At 34.1% G+C, this 21057-nt stretch overlaps 1 protein-coding gene across 2 annotated transcripts in view; it reads right to left on the reverse strand.

Moving 5' to 3' along the window:
- Positions 1-21057, reverse strand: part of LOC149792838 (uncharacterized) — a 96795-nt gene that overhangs the window by 56152 nt on the left and 19586 nt on the right. For both annotated transcript variants that reach the window (XM_089966611.1, XM_089966610.1), the window contains exon 3: positions 15663-16025. In XM_089966611.1, the coding sequence (XP_089822737.1) occupies positions 15663-16025 (363 nt within the window). The remainder of the gene's footprint in view (positions 1-15662; positions 16026-21057) is intronic.

The following is a 21057-nucleotide window of genomic DNA, read 5'->3' on the forward strand; positions in this document are numbered from 1 at the left end:
TTACTGCTGAAAGAAAGGACCAGGTATGATTAGTGCATTTTCTACTGCACCAATCACAACATTGTCACCACTTTACATAATAAATCTCAACGCAAATTGTGTCCTGGCCTGAATGATGCAGTTGGCATTCTTTGCTGAAAACTTTGCCTGGCTTATATATCACTTTAGAGGAGTCAGTCTGGGGACTGCTGTGAATAAAAGTCTCGTGTGACAGCAGAATCTTCCACTTAAGTAACACCTTAGGTTGGCATATGAACATTTGAGGACATATAAGTGCTATCACAGTAATGCATTAGTGACCAAGATAATTCCACCTTGGGCTAAGGTGTATACTCTCAACACTCCTTGGTCTGGGGCTGGGGAGACATGCAATGGGAGATTCTTGTGTTTTGTTGCAAATAAATCTATCAGAAGCTTCCTCCATAGTTATAACTATATGATCATAATCGAAGTAACAGAAAATAGATAAATCAACAAGATTTGTAGAACTTAACAAATAATTTAATTTCTTAAATTACCTATAAAATGCAATTTTAAGAGGAACATACAGTATTATGAATAAAATCCAAAAATATTCCTAAAACGTTCTACACATATCCAAAAGAACTGACTGATCCAAATGAATATCAAGTCCTCGAATATGCTGATGTGCCATCAGGCTTCGTGTATCACATTAGCATTTCCAGAACTCCTTTGAATAAGATCCTAATAATCCCAGAATAATATTTTAGTGAATGAGCAATTTGTAAATCCCGTGAATAATACAAACAAATGTTTCCTCTCGAATTGTATCTAAACATAACAATAAACTCATCCGTAGACTGATAATAACATAAGAACATAGGAAATAGCAATGAATTAACATTCCACCTTTAAACTTTTTGTTCTGCTATACACTCGTTTGACCCTAAATAGCATTTGTCCTATTCACTACATGACATCGGCCACAAAAGACATGTCACAAAAGAACCCATCTGACCGAGCCATCAAATGGAAATTACTCCAAACTCATGAACTGGTTTGTTATAACTATTAAGGATCATAAACACATATTTATAGATCATGCAAACTCTACACACTAAATTTAAAACACAGATATGCAAAACATCTCCCCTCATAAAGAAGAAACATAAACATATAAGCAATAAAGGTTTTTCTTACATATTATTCAAAGATACCTATGATAAATAATAAAAGATGCACCGGAAGAATACGTGTGTGTGTTTGTGTATTTTTAACTTGGCTTTAACATCTTGAGTCATATAGCTATGATGTCTGCAGTGTGGCAGTTTAAAGGACTGTCTAGCACTGGGGCATCATGCCCCACCTAATCACATTATCCTGACACCAGGTCGATCAGTCCTAACACAAACCACTTAATGCTGAGTACCAAGCAATGCAGCTGCTAGTAACATTCTTTTATAAGATTTTGGTATGACTAAGCTTGGATTCCAACCAACAACCTCCCATATTTGAGATGGATGCTCTAAACAATTAGATCACTGGAGAGGTAAACAGGAATATGTCTTATGAATGACGCAACATATATATATATATATATATATATATATATATATATATATATATATATATATATATATATATAGCCAATATAGAAGTTATATACACATGAATGTGCATCAGTGATCAGATTGTCTCATACTTTTATTGCCTAATATCAATGTTGTGTCCCTGCAGCATCAAATTATAATCTCAGCAGTCAATGTCTTTAATTTTTCATTATTTTGATGAAGGTATGTGGGTTGAATTCACTGAAAACAATAACTGGAGAAGGAGCTGAATTAGCATACACATCAACGTGTTGCCAAGCCACTATTAAAGCCAACATTCCTCGATATTCGAATAATGTATATGGTGCTTGTTTATTTTCTTTATAGATAAATAGTACACTGGATGATCCAAACCATTTTTGTCTTTCTGAATTAATATGCCAACATTACTTGCATCAGCAGACATTTGAAATGATTGACTGAATTTGGAGTTGAAAGAATTAACACACACTTAGGTATGGCCTTTACTTTATCAAAAGGCTTCTGACATTTGTCAGGCCAACAAAGCATGTTTTTTTTTATTCAAATTGTCCAGGGGTTCATCAATTACGGACAAAAATTGAAAACAAAATTCCGATCATATCCAGCCACACCCAAAATTGCATCAACTGCTTTTAAGTGATAGGCACAGGGAATTCAGAGATAGCTTGAACCTGAACTTCTAGAGGTTTCACTTGGCCTTTTTCGACAATATGTTCTAAAAATGTAACACAAGTTCAAAACAACTCACTTTTACTTAAAATATAAAATCTTTAAAACTGTCGCTGTATATAATGACATCATCAATATATCTAGCACAGCCATCTCTACTATATGTTACCATGTTCATTAAATGCTGGAATGTTAAAGAGAATATTTTTCATACTAAATGGCATCACTTTATGTCAGTAAAGTACATTTAGACTTGCAAATGCCAACATTCTTCTGTTCTGGGTACCTGTAAGTGGAATGTGCCAAAATTCCTTTCAACAGGTCAAACTTGGTTATAGTTTTCATTTCCAATTTTGTCAAAGTAGTCTTCGATTCTTTTATACTAGAAATGAATCTGTTAAGGTGACACTGTTTACTGTTCAATAATCACCACGCATGCATAAAATATTATGTGGTTTTTGACACAGAAATGCACAGTAAACTCCAATCACTTTCACTTAATTCAATAAAATCATTCTCCAACAAATAGTAAATTTCCTTTCTTAAATCTTCCTTGAGACGATTCATCCTGTAAGGATGCTCTCATGGGTGTTAAATCTACAATTTCTGCATCATGGTAAATTTTCTTTGTTCAGTTTGGACCATCTGGAAACAAGTACTTATATTCATTTAACAGCTCTTTCAATTCACTCTTCCCTTGTGGCTGTAAACGTGAAATTTTTGTTCAAGATTCTTAATATTTCTGAATTGCAAAGGCTGATTAAATCAATGTCACTACAATCCAATTGCACACCATCGCTTATGTCTTCACAGGTACATCTAAACTGATTGACTGATTGACTGCTTATCTCTATCAACATACTTCTTTAACATATGTATAAGGCAGAGTTGTTTCGATTTCTGTCACCCATTAGTGTTTGTGATATAATTTAAGTCACTTACTTTCTTTAAAACTGCGAAAGACCATGTTACTTGATGTGAAGAGGATTTTGATGTACATGTATGGAACAACAATTTGTTTGATCACTAAGGAAAGGTCAGCACTGGCTACAGCAGGTGTTCTCCACTTGCTCATCAGTACCGTATTTTTCTCAAACAGGAGATCTTATGATCTTGTTCCTGATGACCAACAAGTGATTATCTTTTGTAAACTTGATTAAGTCAAGGGAATGAGTGGTAAAACGAGGATGATTGTGATTAATACCTTTTGACTGGTCAATACTAGGATAAAAAAGTGGCTTCATTCAAAGACTGGGCAATAAGAGTAAGCTAACGGAATAAATTCCTGATCAACTTCATTCTCAGAAGCTCCTTTTGGCATAGCTCCAGTAACTGCAGAAGCAGGGTCTAAATCTGGAATTGCATTTTCAAAAGGATTAGCTTTTTGATCCAAACAAGGCTTGTCAGTTGCAAGTGAATTAACCACAACCTTTTATCCAGGTATGCCATTGTCAAGCAATAAGGAATACCATCAATGAGGAATGAATACATAGCTCTAACAGTAATGGGTCCCTAGACTAAGTCAGATGATTAATTTACATTACTGAATGGAACTTGAATAATGCTGCTCTCTATGTCCTGAATAAGAATAATTTCAGATGAAAAAGACTAATCAGACAAATGCAATGTACCAGATAATAAAAGACTCTGAGAAGCTCATGTGTCCCTAAATATTTTAATAGGGATAGGATTAGCAGATTCACCAATAAGTAATATAGAACCTTTCAACATGAATGGTTTATAATTATCCATAATAAAATCAGACTGTGTTCGCTTGACCCAACCAACATGTTAATATAAATGACTATTACCTTGAACTCTTAGAAATAAGAGCAAATGGAATAGCTCTATCTTATGCATATCTGTATTGTCTCTTGGTTGATGAGTGCCTTTAAATTGCATAGGATCCATAAATAGGTGCTCACTATCTTTTATATTAATGTTAAGAATAAACGAGTTTAGGATAATTTCCATTGGATGGGTCGGTCAGGTGGATTATTTTGTGACATGGGGCATTGTGACAGATGTCAGGTAGTAAGTAGGAAAATGTGCTTTAGGGCCGTATACGTGTATACAAGGACATACAGTGTAGAGGTAGACAGTTATTCATTCATATTTCCTATGTTCTTACGATGTATTAGTCTACAGACTTTTTAATGTTGCATATGGATAACATTTGAGTTGGAAAATTGTTTCGATTATTCAGTGGAATTACAATGTGCTCATTAGACTAAAAGATTATGCCGGGGTTACTGTAAATTTATTCAAGAGTTCTGGACAATGCCACAACGATACATGAAGACTATCGGCACATCATTATATTAGAGAACATGGAATTCATTTGGAACACTCAATTCCTTTCGACTTGTGTAGAACCTGTGTAGGATTATTTTAAATTTGTTGTGAATTGATGACCAAAAAACTACAAGTTTTGTAAAATTCTACATATAATGTATTTTCCAAGATTATACAAAGAGAAACTTAAATAAAAGAGTTATATTATTGTGAATTAAATCCCAAACTGTCCAATGAGCTGTCCAAGTGCAAACGTTTTGAGTTCCACAAAGAAGTTCCAAATACATTCCAGTTTAGAATGTGTTGATGTGCCTGTAGTCTTGAATGTGATAATGTGCCAATGGCATCGGATGTGATGACATGCTAAGTCTTTTGATGTATCACAATGACACAATCCAAAATATTCCTGACCGAATTCACTGTAATTCCAAGCTAATGATTTAGTCAAAGAAGTATTAATGACCACTTAGTAAATCCAGTGAATAATTTAAACAAATAAATCCACACAAATTAAAACCTGAACACATCAATAAGACTGGTTCTACTCTGGATTTTAAGGTAGGAATTAGTAATTTTTCAAGTAAGTAACGTTGATATAATAAAGTAAGATACAATAATACAGCCAGGATGTAGAAGAGTTTCCGTTCTAAACCATTCAATGTCGTCAACAAGATTAGGAATTTCCATGTGAAAAACTAATGTCATAGACTCAGATTCAAATAAACATATTTACTACCAATAATAATGATCTTAATATTTAACAAACAACATAGATAAATACTAGCTATGAATTATGTTATTTAAAAAGTAAATGTCCCTAGTCAGGTAGACTATTAATCTGAACTCTTTGACTAATGTTGCTTGTCTACAAGGTTGTCATAATCTTTATTAATCTTTTTAGATGCGCACCACCTGTAAAATAGTTGTTCTTTTTCTCTAGCAAACTTTATATAGGTTAGGCTAATTTCCTTTCTACATTTCCATTACTTCTATTAATATGCTTTTGGCACCAACTCATAATCCTCCAATACTCAAACATTAACTACACATAATTAGCACTTTATGTAATGAAAAAGAGGTTTATGCTTCGTAACTTTGCCAGTACACTCTGCAATAACAAAGTCCAGTGCTCTCCTGGCCATTTCAGATCATCAGCAATTTCCTCAAAATGATGAAATTATTTTTTGTAAAGGGGATACTAACCTAATATTAATGTTTGCATCAAAACCTGAACTTTCATGACGGGAGTGCTTTCTGCTTACCAGTTCTATTTCTTACCATTTCAATTGCATTTCCATTTCTTCTTCTTCGTTTGCATTTTCGTTTATCATTCCTCCTTCTAAGTTTGCATTTGCATTTCCATTATTAATACGAAAACATGGGAAATAGGAATGAATTAACTGTCCCCTATACAGCCTTATACGTACCCATATGGCCAGAAATCACATGTTTTTCCTGCTCACTATATAACATATAGCACAATACCCCACATCAGAAATAGCAACCACCTAACCGAGCCATTGGATGGAAATTAGCCCAAACTCATAACAGGTTTATTATAAATATTAATATTAAGGATCATAATCACCTATACAAACTTGGTGATTAATAAAAAAGACTCAAACTCATGTACTCGTATGCACAGCAACTTAGCTTTGCCGATCACTTGATAAATCCATCTTTAAAACGGAATCATATGCTTTCCTCTATTAGACACAATTTGAAGATTTGTAATGGTGCAGAGAGTTTCGAATTCATCAAATGACTCTGACTTGAACTGTATATGTTGACCTTGAACACACTGTAATGAGTTCCCAAATCAAAATTAAAAGCTATAACCGTAACACTGTCAGCATCCATTGTTATATAGGAACTTCTTGACACGGCCAGACAGGTAGTCATCTTTACCAGTGGGTTATATAGGGACATGTTAACAATGTTAGTATCATACTCATATGTAGAGGAGCCAACTAGATCGTAGCAAAGCTGATTATTACTGGTGATTTTAAAATAAATACTTTTGATAAGACAGGAGGTTTAAGAAAGCTCCCTTTCAATCAAGTCACTAAAACTCCAACAGGTATAACACAAAAAATATTCTATATGCTTTGACCTCACATTGTGTGACTTTGACACAAGCAAACATAACACTTATTCCGATGTACATTTTCCGAGTTATACTTGGAATTTTGATTTAAAACATTAGACGTCCGACGTTTTCCATGGTTCTCCTAGGAAAACCTAGGAAACCTCGGACAATGCCGATATTTTGTCCAAGGTTTTATAGATGCTATACCTGTATCTGTTGTAGTTGTGAATTTAATTATTAGTTTAGATGTCGATGTATCCAAGCATAGCATACGTACATCACTACATAAACATCAAAGGAATGTGACATATGCAGTCTTATATCGGTCTCCATAAATAATGTGGATGCAATCAAACACAATATTTCCAGCATTAACGTAGATCAACATTGTCCTAATAAAGAATAAGGATATCTGATGTGAAACAAAAGTAATCCTTGCACATGATGAAACCAATCAAGAACCTTAAAATAGTGAACAAATTGATCAAATGTATCAGCTTTGACTTGAAAACGAGAGTTTTTATCAACCCAACTAGTCACAGAACTATTTGGCCATTCATGCTCTTCTCATATGAACTACAAGCATTTTTATCATTTCAATGGAGATTGCGTGGATTATATTGGTGGCAGTCTCATCATTGTTGATCTAATCATTTCGGAGATGTTGGACTGTTATGGGATCCAGGTTCCTTTAGATTCAGTCTGAAGATTGTTTTTGTCATGTCTGCACTGGAATGTGACAATGACAATGTAATTCTACCCAGATTTCACTAAGTTTAAATAATTTCCAACTCTTCATTCAGATTGCTGACTGCTGATTTCTCTCTCTAATATTTCCTTTTCCAAAATGATTTATTAAAAGTCATTATTTAATTCAAGCAATAGATACAATAGTGCTTGTAATTTGGGGATACGCAATTTTTGTTTGTGTTAACATGCCATGATATGGAAGGTATGCAGAATAACAATGCTTGATATACACCTCAATAATAATGGAGCAGAAATTTTGATCAGCATAATATTATTCTCATTATGGTATGATATTGTTCTTGTTGTGGGCTTAGTGCCATTGTTCTGAACATGATAAGTTATACCTGCCTGCCAGTATATCTGGTGGAGAAAGAACCCAGGAAAAACCCAGGAAAAACCACTAACCCATGGGAAACTTTAACTGACCAGCTTTCTCTCATTCTGATGATGGTGATGGCCGACTTGAGATTCACATCCACACACTGGTCAGTTGTCACTCTGTGATCAGTAAAGGTGAGTGCCTTAGACCACTTGGCAATCCAGGGCCTACATTATTGCATCTAATAATGATTATGTCATGTGAATCTTTTTAAGTAGGTAACAGTTAGTTTAATAATAACTAAATTCTCAACATAGAACCTTGAATGATTCCACCACTACAACCATTTTCCTGTCCTGTGAAATAATGTACACAGCTGTTTTTCAATAGATGTGAAATATTTAGATACAAAACATTAATTGGCCTAATAATATCTGACAAAATGTCTGATTTCGTTATCTCAGGCAAAATAAAATCTTTTTTATTATGTATAGTGGCTTGAAAAGTCATTCTCAAAAGTAAGAAATAATGTTTACGAAAAAATTATTCAAAAAAAATTGTATTCACTCTGTCAGTAACCTTGACCTCTGACCCAAATCAACTAACTTCTTTTGAACAACAAAGGCTTTCCCCACAATATGAAACATACATTTCCAGTTTTTTTCCCTGGAAAAAATTGAATTTTGTTAAGGTTCACTTTAGACTATTACTGTTCTTAGAAAACATGCAATTTTTAAGCATTGTTTCTTGAGCTTATCTAATAACATCTGAATTAGACCACATAATAAACCACTGAATGTATATATTGAAATTAAAATTCGTATAAATTGACATGTAAATCATGCAAATTTACAGAATAAAAATATGAACTTTACCCTAATTAACTGCATATGCTGGTATAAAGAGAGTAGTTTGAGAAAAGAGGTTGAACAATTTGACAATAATCACTGACCGTTTAAAAATTATTCACTTTTAATATAACAAAGAACTGGTAGTTTTAATAATATTTTAAAGAACGAAAAAGCATAATTGATGCCTGCATGAAGCAGTAATATCAATTTTCATTGCAAGCTGGCTATGGACTGTATGTTTAATTATAGCCATTGCTATTGGCACACTGAGTATGGAATCCTGCTTGACAATTGTCCAGCATTTGGTACCTCTATCAATTTTGCAATGCCGTATAATAAAATTGAATGAAAATTCAAGTTGGGGTGGGAGTGGTGCATACCTTTCTAATGATGATAATGTTTAACACAATTTTAACAGTATGACTTACCAAATATTAGGCAAAGATTTGTTACAATGCATTTTCATTAACATTATATATAATAATTTTATTTTCTTCTTAAATGTACAAAGCTCACATGTTGTAAATTACCGTAGATACTTATGTATAAGCCGAATAAGTCAGAAAAATATAGGTATGGATGAATGGAGGTCGGCTTATCTGCAGGCCAAAGTATGAACTTGAAAGAAAGTTTTTTTAAGATTTGTTTGCTTTACATCATAATGGCTGTAAATTTTGGTACACAAAAAATATATATTCTCAGTGTCCCAACACTTATTAAACTATTAATAACAAGCATGATTGCCTTTTGTTATGTTTTTGCATGTGAATATTTTCTGATTTCTCCAACACGAAATTAAATAATTCATGAGCCAGTTTGAGTTTACCCGGTTGACCAGGCTGTACTCTAATGTACTGTACTTAGTGCAAATCGTGCCTAGTGTCACTTTGACACTTGTTTATTCCCAAACACATTAGATGCAGATTTTGCTTTATTCATTTTTCAGACCAAACCCCATTTTCCCAGGTAACACTTCAGCTAGTTGGTAATAGCTGTTTCATTTTTGTTGATCCAATCACTCACGAGTTAATCTTTTTCAGTGATATAACCCATGCTATAAATTTAAGCAATATTTATGAAAATGTACACGTTTAACTGTACAAGGCACAACCAGCATAACAGTTACATTTTGATGAGAAAATGGTAATAATAAAGGGTAAATTTCTGATTATAGATCGACTGCGATCAACATCAATCTCTTTTACTTTTTGTATTTTGTCAACAAATACTTAATTTGCCTCACAATGGAAAGCTGGATGTTTCAACAGCTCCTTTGTGTTTAATTAGCGGAATTGTCTTTTTTGATTTCTGACAGCAATACAGTTCAGTTAATGATGAAAACCTTGAAACTGGCTTGGACTGAGAGGGACTTTTGTCTGGCAACTATTCAAGTACTTTGATTTGTAATTATCTTTCACTCCGTAATATTAGCACGATTACTGTAGTGTTGTAAAACAGGGTGTAAGGTCACTTAGATCAAAGCAAACTACATCTCACCTTTTATGGTATTAGCATAATTTTCTAAGCATTGTTTCTGAAACTTCATTATGGTATTTTGGATTTATCATTACAGTTTAGTGCCCATGATTCAAATCCAACCAATGTATTTAATTCAGTGAAATGTACTTCATTCAGCACGTGTTCAAACATAGCAATGTACATGCGGTGGTGCCATTATATAAATACACTCACTAGCCTAATTGCGGGCATAGAATGAAACCCTATTGTTGTTCAGGGATGTCATAATGTGATAATATTTTAATGAGTTAGGTATTTACAGTATCAATTAAAACAAACACATAATTACTGGTGCACTGATATTAAAAGTCTAATGCATTAACACATAAATGAACAATATTGTAAATGCATTTAGAACTTACCACGTGCATCTAGCAATGTTTTCTCAGTCTTCTGGGTCGACTTACATGCGGGTCATGCAATTGTTAGTGTTTATGCCTATTCAGTATGGTGGTCGGCTTATATGTGAACGGGTTAATATGTGAGTATATATGGTACCAAACAGAACACTGCACTGCCATTCAGTTAAACTGAGCAATAAGTTTTAGTGTACTTGAGGAAACGCACATAAATGTAATGGGTTTTCTGATTCACCTCTAGCATGTTGTGGTACAAACGTTAATTAATGTTCAAACTGTGACTTTTTCCTTCAACAGCCATATTGTGCCATGTGAACAAAAGTAGTTTCTGATATAGTTTTCAATGGCTCCTTCCTCAACTTGAGAGAAAAGACTGAGGATGTTCGAACATGTCTGCACAATGTGACCCTAGACTGGTGTTCATAACTTTTACGGAGGAAAAGATATAGATATGATGCTGGTTATGAGACAATAGGTCTGCTTAACCAATCTGATCACCTAAGTCCTTGGATTGACTATGCAGATATGTTAGGTAAGCACCCAAAGTGATCCATCGAACAAAAGTACCTTAACTGACTGAAGAGCTTTACAGCGTTCTAAAAATCAAGATTAAAACAGAATAAATTTAACTCATGATCAGTTCAATTATAAGTCATTTACCTGTGATTATGTGGCAGCTGAAAATTATTTTTTTCCCTAACGATGACAATACTTGCAAAATGAAAGGAATCTTTTCAGTCTAAAATAAACCTATTCTTGCTCCCAATATTTTCCCTTTTTAATGGAATCCTTGTATGTGACAAATTATTGCTTCATGTTTTTCTGACTTTTACATTTATATTTTGTTTTGGATACCTTTCCCAGAAATTTAAGATCTTTAGCCTTTGCAATATCATTTGTACTTTCATCTAATTATTTACCTGTTATGGATATTTCTTCCAAAATATTTTGGTTCACATCTTCATTTTTAAATTTTCTAAACTTTTTGACTGGCATCATATTGCTAATTTTTGTGCTGCGATGTCATTAATTGCTAATACATGCATATGCGTAAAATTAATTTATAAACTATTAATTGTATTACCTAAAATTTATATTGTCTTAATTTCTATAATTTGTTTATTGTAAAATTAATTTTATAGAACTCTGTTTAACCCCATCTAATTCTCAGTGGCATTTACCATGGGTTGTTTTTTACTTTCATCTTATAAGCAGACTTTGTTTCTGAGTTTTAATATGAAATTACCAAAAAGGAATCTTCTGACATTAAAGATGTAAAATTAATATGAGAGAGAGAGAGACAGCAGAGACAATAATGCTAAAAGAAAAAGGAAACTGATAAATTAGCATATTAATAACTATTTATAATTTCACCCTATTTAAAATAAGGAGTGTATCTGTCCAAAATATGCTTCATCTTCAAAGCTGTACTTATATGCTGGCCAGAACAGTATCCATCTACCATAGCTAACAATCAAGCAATGGGATTATAAGGCTGAAAACAATCATAGGCATGGCTGAAACAAATTAGATAGTCCAAAACCAGGGACTACTCCATTTCTGCACTTGAACAAATGTAAGATGGCAAAAGCTGATTCGAAGGCAGAAAAGACCCAAGCTAGCCTATCACTAACCTTGTTAACTTTACAAAATGAAGCTTGTGAAAGCAAATTGAAGCAAAGTCATTCATACTGTGAAAGCAAATATGGTGCACTTAGGTGCCACATTGCTTCTTGAGCTGTCAAAATTTTAACAAAACTAACACTGGATACCCCTCAGTCCTAATGATCAATTACCCAGGTACCTGATCAAAGGGAAATTGTATCAAATGTGTCAAGACCTGAAGTTAAGTCCGCATTTTTTAAAATTCACAGATTATGAAATATATCACTACCTAATGTCATCTTCTATATAAATTCCAAGAATTCATCCTCATTGTTTGAGGCCCAAAAATATGTGTTTCAGGGTGGCCGATCGTCTCTACCATAATTTTAAAACCAGTGCAATCGGAAACACATACTTTTTCACGTTATAGAGTTCTGAAATTCTCAATCGTCATCTAATAAATCAGTGTGATCAATATAGTGACCAGAAATATCTGACTCTCTTTCCTTGGTCGCACTATCATATGCAGATGATTATTTATAGACTGAGCTTGAGCTTTGTAAGTAACACTTGGACCATACAATCTGTGAAATCTATTAAGGTTTGCAACTGAAGACATGTAAGTTGTGCAGCAAGATCAAATAATCACCTCTGTTACTTGCAACTGATCAACACTTGTGGTGCAATTAAAGGGTTGTCACATGGGAAAACAAGTTATGTCATGAGTGTAAATTATTTACTGGAAGAGTCACACCTCTGCTTGGCAATGAAAATGAACTGTTATTACCCTATTAGGTTGGAACACCGTATTTGTGCACTGTATGTTCTGGGACACATTGTTTTTTCGAGTCGAAAGTTGTGGTACCCCTTTTAAATCAATTGAAAATTACATGTTGGAAAATGCACTCAAACTGAAATTTAATTTTGGAAAATATAAACTGCACTTGAGATAAAACTCTTTAATTCACTGCAGCAGTATCTCGTCAACACAGCCTTTCTCCTGCACACATACGATTTAATGTTTCGGTACATGAATATTTGTTTAACTTTGTCATGCCATGAAAAATTGTTAGCGGCAACACATCACCAGAAGAAAAAACTGCAAGGAAAAAAGTCAGATTTTTTAAAACTCTGCACTAGTCTTGCTAATTATCACTCTTTTGACCCCCATCTTATCGTCAGCCCATCCAGGAATGTGATCAAAGTACACTATAGTTTCATCGTCATTGATCATATAGTCGACGAAATAATCTGTTTCTCTTCTGGCCTTCATGAATTCGTCATGTGATTTTATTTTCTCCTAATCTTTTGGGCGATGCTGGGTCATCGATGCTCGCGCACACAGCACTATATTGTTTCACTTTAAAAAAACTGTTCCATTGTTTCAATTTATTTTCAATATTTCCCTGAATACCGGTGAAAAGGAATTAAGGTTAGCTTCCTTCTCTCGGCCTTCTTTGTATATTCAAAATTAAAAATTATAAAATCAGCATACTTAAAAGAATTCATAGTCGGCTTCAAAGGTCAGCTTGCTTTGCAATAAAATAACCTTTGTAGTGATATAATTTTTAAACAAATTCATGCTTCAGAGTCCAAAGTCGGCTTCTGAGGTTGGCTTACATTGCAATAAAAATAACCTTTGTCTTTGATGCCATGTCGGTAAGTTCAAATAAGAAGTTTACTGCTGGCCTCCAGTTGTGTTTATTTACCACATGGGCTTATATGTGCTTGTCATCTTTAGTTATAATTAGTACAAAGGTGCACTGATGTCTGCGGGTAAATAGTAAGGATGATTCTGAGACCCTAGCTGGTGAAAAGATTGTCATTTACACTCAAGTGAATTTGTTTTCAAATGATGATTTTTATTTGCGAGATACTGTCATACAGTAGACCTGGATATAATTCAATCTTGATTGTTTGCACCTAACGCAGTGTCATACGTGGAAAAAAAAGAATGGCGTCTTCAAGATATCGGTTGATTATTTCCCTCTTGTGTGCGTTTTTCTTTTAATCCAATTTTCAGTCAGATATCATCTTCAAACCTTTGAGCACAGCCACACACAATTTGTTCTCAATGTTCACGTCAATGAACAATGTGGTGTGTGTTATTGGACATAATTGATATACGCTACAGTATACTGATTTCATGGTCATATTTTATTCTTTAATGCTCGTGTTAAAAAAGGAATAAATGATAACAATACAAGGTTAGTTTCTTCATGTTTACATGTATTATCATTTAAGCAATTTATTTATCCCTTTTGTTGCAACGTGCGCGGGGGGTTGAGCACAAATGCATTTTAAAAAAATTCGTTTCTTAAGTCTTGGGACATATGACCAAAATCAAACAATGTTTCACCGTAAGTTCTGGGACAGGAAAACAAACAATTATTTTATCCTGGCCCATCATATAGGGTAAATAAGGTACATGTATTTCTTCTGAGGCAAAGGATTGTCAGCTTTAAAATATAGTGAGTGCTCTTTAGAAGCACTGGCAGAAAACTTGCACACGGTCAACAGGTACCCTATTGCTCATATTATTACCTGGGTAATTATGTAAGGTCAGGTACCAGTTAACAGCTTTAACTGTTTCATTTCATTTTTGCGGTTTGAACTCCATTTTTCAGCACATGATAGCCTTAAAATGGTGACCAGTATATCTGGTTGAAGATGAATCCTGGTAAACCATAGGAAGAGCCACCAATCCATGGGAGGTTTCTGGCAAGCATTCTCATAATAGAATCTTCACCAAGATGAGACTGGAACTCCCACAGACACAGGTGGGATATCAGTAATATGTAAAGGCAAACACCTAGACCACTTGACTTACCTGCTATGCCTAGTTGCCACCTTGTGTCTTAAGCCAAAAACTAAATATATTATTCCAGTTTCATGTTAGAAAACACTTACTGATTGACATTTTGTTTTAAAAAATGATCCCCCCCCCATTTACCGAAAGTGAAAAATGGTTGCATGATTAAACTGGAATCCTTTGAGGAAAGATTATGTCAGTATTGCTCAACACAATTTTTACAATTGATATGCACTAGGTATATAATTATATCAATTACGTGTAATTTGTCTGATATGACTTGCTGTAGATATTTGAACTGATTATGTAAAATGCATACGAAAAGGTAAGTTATTACCAAGTCATGCTTTCTAATCCATGTCTTGTAGGCACTAAAGATTTGGGGAGTAATATCTTAATGAGATGTGCTGACTCTGAATGAAATGATGTATGATTTGTTTTCAACACTTAGAAAATCTAGAATTGATTTGTTGGCAGCTTTGTTTTTTTTTATAAAAAATCTTGATGATCAGAAACTTAAGATGACACCTAGAAAAGGGGAGTCTCCGAATCTTTGAATCGATCACATTAATTACATCTGAAAGTGGTTCTGGATAAAGGCATACTCTGCTATTGATTTTTCAGTTTCATAGAAGCCCTGTAGCAGCTTGTTCTTGACGAGTGACAAGGTAAACAATCAGTACAGCCCTGAAGGACATGAAAATTAAATTTCCAACCCAGAATGTTTCCAGCTTCCAACCTTTCAAAATTACCATAACCATAGCACTCAGTTCTAAACATAGACATAAATGTATTTAAATAAATCATTTCTCTTGCTAAAATTTTCACTGTTACTAACTTACCTCTCTGAACTATTGTGACAGTGGATGTGCTAATACATGGTGAGTAACATACTCCTGATGAAGCTCCCATTTGACAACGCCATGTGAGATTGTCATCAGTAGCAACAGTTACACTCATTACTATATAGACTGTCATCCTTTGCTCACAAGTGATGTTGTAGGAATGAGAATCTCTACTGGCAACCTTCGAAAACGAACAATCATTTATGTTGATTACGATAGTCGGGTTATCAATATCATTTCTGAATAGATGAACAACAAAAATGTTTACATCCTCACTGATTGCACATGTAAATGATAGTGATCCTCCAATATCAAAGTAAGGTGAACTGCTTGCAGTCAGTGTCACTGTAGGATTGGCACCTGGAAAAAAGAAATAAATGCCATAAATTGATCTATTCCCGTTTCCAAAGATTAATTTATTTTGGGTGCCATTCCAGATGTAATTAATTTCACGTTAGCTAAATGATTTTCTCTTTCTGTAATTAAAGAAAAATGAAGAAATTTGCTTATGAAAATATATCCTGACACTGCCATAAAAGTTATAAAAAGTGCATATGTGTGTTTTGGATTTTTAATGTAGATTTAAAACATTTTGCAGTAATATCGCTAATATGTCTGTAGTGTGGCAGATTATATTGATGTCTAGCACTGGGGCATCATACTGCAGACATTGTAGCATGATGTCCCACCCAGTCACATTATTCTGACACCACCTGGCTGTATTTTTTCCATATTATACTCTGGAAAAGGACCGTATACCATGGAAAAACATAGAAAACCATGGAAAACAGTGGAAAAATGAAATATTTTGCAGAATTTAGCATGCCTAGAAGGCACCTGTTAGTACCATTTTTATAAGTCTTTGGTATGACTCAGCTGGGGTTTGAGCCCACGACCTCCTGCATCCGAAGTGAATGCTCTAACCACTAGGTTGCCGGAATAGTCCAAAATGGTGATTAAGAAATTCTTTTTGACAATACAGAGATATGAATTAATACAAACCATAAACCAGAAACTGATTCTTTTCAATCATTATTCCAAAAATACTTCAGAAACTAAACACGCCTTCATAATGTCTCCACCCACGTAAGCCTGTTTTCCTTGGTGGGAGCAAGTGGTCACCAGTAATCTTGGAGTAAGAGCCGTTAAAATAAATTTCATTTTTCAACCACTAGTCAGGATAAGTGGTTTCTTAAAATCCAAAGTTTCAGTCTCTTGCCTAAACTTTATGATAAATATGTATTTTTATTCACAGAAGAATGAAAACAAATAAAGTATAAGTATAAAACGATTCATTTCTTGAAAAGTCTTGACTTTTTATTGTCAAGGTATCTTATATGTAATATATGTTGATCAGTACCATAGCGCCTGTCCTTCCATCAGTAAGAATGAAAATTAATGTACTGAAATTCAGACTCACCTAACTTTTTCTCTTAAGACTTTATCAAATGACAAAGCAAAGTCTCTTGCCCAGAGTCTGTTGTTATACTTAGCGCCAAGTTTAACACTGATCTTCGCCTGGAATGCACACAGCATTTCCATATAAAACCAAATGGTTTTCAATATATGCATGTTTGTTTAAAGGGAGCTCCTGTTTTGTTTTTTTTTATTTATTTTCCATTTCGTTCTCACTTAAATTTAAAATTACATTTTCTAGTGGCGTCTTAGCAACTCTAACTTCAGGGATTTTTGTTCAAGCCAGCTAGAGTTGTTCTTTTACAGTACTGCTTTTTGAGGTTCAAATTGTCATGAGACATGCTTGATTAAATCCTGACATTTTCATCTGTCAATGACCATTTATTGTAATACAAAAACAAATGTGAAGGAATAAATGATGAGACAAGACAAGATTTCTCTATTTCAGATTGCACAGTCCAGATATAAAGTAAAAACATTGTAAACATCAAAGATCATATATATCATACGTACAAATATACATATACATTTAAACAATTAACTGTACCTTGCATTGTTAAGAATGAAATTAGGTGGCACATTTAAAGAGTAATTCCCTCCATCTATAACAATATAAGAATTTAAGCGAAAGTCATAAATGGCCAGATAGAGTGATTAAAGTATTAGGATTAGCACTTGTTTTGAAATAGGAAAAAAGCACTTCTACATCTAAAGCTTTACAAGAAGCAGAAATTTCCCTGTTCTTGGCTGCATGCATAATCATCTGTGCACAATAAACAGCACTACTGTTGAGGGTAATCTTTTGAATAAAGGATGGTCCCTCCTATTTCAAGGTACTTAAAGTACATACCATCATAAAATACATAAAATACATCACAATATATTGTTTAAAATTGAACAGCAATCCAATTGTCATGATATTTAGTATATTTAACACATTGAACAAGATACCATTCTTTTCAGTATTTAGGGAAAGGATTTACCATAACAATATATTTAAAAACTCCTCAAAAGCAGAGATGTGAAAATATATAATATAACTCAACTTTATCACTAACAGCTAATGGAACGCTACCTAAAATTACAAATGATACAGCATATTTATATCATTTTAAAACTTTAAAACAATACATAAAAATATCAAATCATTTCACGTCAGCATTTATGTCATGGAACAAATACAGTTCATTGTTCACTATAGGCAAAAAAGACATCTAAATTCATCACCCCTCCTATTACCCTAGAATCACAGCAGAATGATATATGTGTCCAGTGAAGACAATGATAACATCTAAATTGACCACACCAAGTATCAGAGCAGAACAAGAGATATGTCCAGTGTGTGCATCAACATCCATTGACCCTCTTTATTACCCTAGTACCACAAACAACATACTTGTTACTTAGTGAGTTGTAAAATTGGTTCTTTTTATAGGAAACATTGATATTCAGGATTATAAATTGCTTTTACATGACCACAACAGCATAAATCCAAAGGCTGAGTCAGGTGACTAGTATGGTGGTGAGTGTTGAGAGGGGATGAAGAAAAAATACAATTATGTTGTTTTGGTTTAGACCATTGAAATAATTCAGGATATAAATGTGATTTGTAACCATCAAACAGAATTAGTAATACCCATCTTTGGAGTGACTGTTTACAAGCTTGGGAAGTGTTTAGTCAACTAGTTCAGCAAAATAAAAAAGACCATCTTTGTTAGCTTGAGCATTACATTCCCCATCAGATTTAATTTCTCTTGATGTTTCATCTTGGAACTCGTATTTTAATGGGGATGTGGAACAGCCTAAGTTCTTTTCAATCGGAATCTAAGGCCTCTTTCCATGCAAAATTTGCAAGGGGTATGGAATGTTTCTGTAGCTTGATGAAATTGAAATTTGGCCATCTATTGCTAAAGCAATAAAACAATTAATAGTTGGTTACCAGATGCAGATCAAGTTTCTTCATGCAGAAAAGGTTCAGAGAGGTTTTCAATGGGAATCCACCACCTACAAACCTCCAGTGATACAGCAGAAACAATGGTAAAGCAATCAAAGCAGAACACAGTTTTGAGAAAGGTGACTTTCAGGGATGTTAGTTATTGAAGACAAGGTTTAAAATTGTCCCCCAAGGGCTGGTCCAACATGCTTTTGTCAGAGAGTTTTCATAATAAGATATTATTCTAATTATTTGTGTGAAGGCACCATGTCAACATGATCATCCACGTAGTGGGAATAGGGATACCAGAATTGTAAAGATGTACAGCTGGCACCATTTTCATTAAGGAATAACCATATATCACGATAAGTCTACAATTGAAAACACCATCATATAGCCGTCTGTTTGGAAGGACTAGAGATATAGCAATATCTTTCAAGCTAGCTAGCATGGTGGCCATCTTGAGGGTCATTTTCATTCAGGACCAGTTTGACATTATAAGATCTCTTTGAATGAAAATTGCAATGTAAAATGAGTTTCCAATTAAGAGAAGTAGTAATAACAAGATTTTCAAGATGACTGCCATAGTGGTTATATTTGATATCAGATTCACGCAGTTTTCATTTAGTTCCTGACATTGGATTTCTTCCGGTGAAAGCACAATGATGATATAACCAACCATCTGGAAGAAGAAGCCATAATAAGATTTTCCAGTTGCCCATTCTTGAGGCCATATTTGGAGATAAGATCAGGACGTTTTTAGGATCAACTAGACATCTTAAAATGTCTTTCAGCAAAAACTCCTTGTTGATATGATCAAAGACATTCAATCACAAATAGTGATAACAAGATTTTCAAGATTGCTTTTCGGTAACCAATTACTTTACCATTAGATTTGTATCATTTTCATTAAAGTGTAACTTAAAGACATCATGAGAAGTCTTTCTGTGAAAACACAATGCTGATTTAGCCATCCATATAGGAAAAGTAGGAATAACAAGATTTTCAAGATGGCAGCTGTGGCAGCCATACTATATGTTCAAGGTACATCATTTTTATCCAACGAGACTCTGTGTGTGTGTGTGTGTGTGTGTGTATGTGTGTGTGTGTGTGTGTGTGTGTGTGTGTGTGTGTGTGTGTGTGTGTCAGTGTGTGTGTGTGTAAATCTCCATGACAATCCTCTAAGTACTATAAGAGAAGTATACAAACTCATGCTAATGGAAACTAGATCCTTAAAGGCTTGCAATTCATTCTGATGTCAAGTACTATAGTTGAACTGTTCAAGGCATTGATAAACTGATTGTATGCACACAAAGATAGTTTGTATTATTTTGATTACCTCAGAAATCCTAGTGTTTCACCCTGATACCTCCAATGAGGTTGAATTTAACCAGGTATGTAATCATTGACGGCAACACCATCAAAACTGTCCATAAGACAATGAAATGAATTTTGTCTGGGTCAGTCAAAGTGCTTAACCAGAAGAGGAATGCCCCAATATTAACAGTTAAAGGCTAGAAAATGTCCCTTTGTCCATTATAATTTGGATATAATTTACTAGCGGTTATTTAGGGACGTTCAAGTATGCTCCCATTATTTAAAATGCATACGTGCAGCTTTCTTATTGCTGCCTTCATACCGTTGCCAGATTTGACTGTTGCAATCATGGATGTGATTGCATTTGGTTTTCAAACTTCAAAACTGAGTGAAAACTAAATTGTTAATAAGTATATTGGTAATTCCCAACCTTTTGCTGCAAACATACAGATAATATCAAATAAAAGCAAAAGTGCATAAAGGGATTATAGTTCTTTCAAAAGTAGTGAAGACCATTCCAAAAAACCCCAGACTGTTACATTTTGCATTTGTTTTAGCTATTAACACACGGCATTAGGAGACTGCTGTGGACAGGCCTTAATGCCTGTGGAGTATGAAAGCTGACATCTGAATAGTTTTGTGGCATTTACAGTTTGTTTCACTGACACAATAAAACTTGGTATAAATTTCCAGCAAGTCATTTTCTGACCTCATAGCATGGTGTGG

This window comes from Sinohyriopsis cumingii, chromosome 8 (genome assembly GCF_028554795.1).
Source record: "Sinohyriopsis cumingii isolate HCF-2022 chromosome 8, ASM2855479v2, whole genome shotgun sequence".
In the NCBI taxonomy this organism is placed as follows: domain Eukaryota; kingdom Metazoa; phylum Mollusca; class Bivalvia; order Unionida; family Unionidae; genus Sinohyriopsis; species Sinohyriopsis cumingii.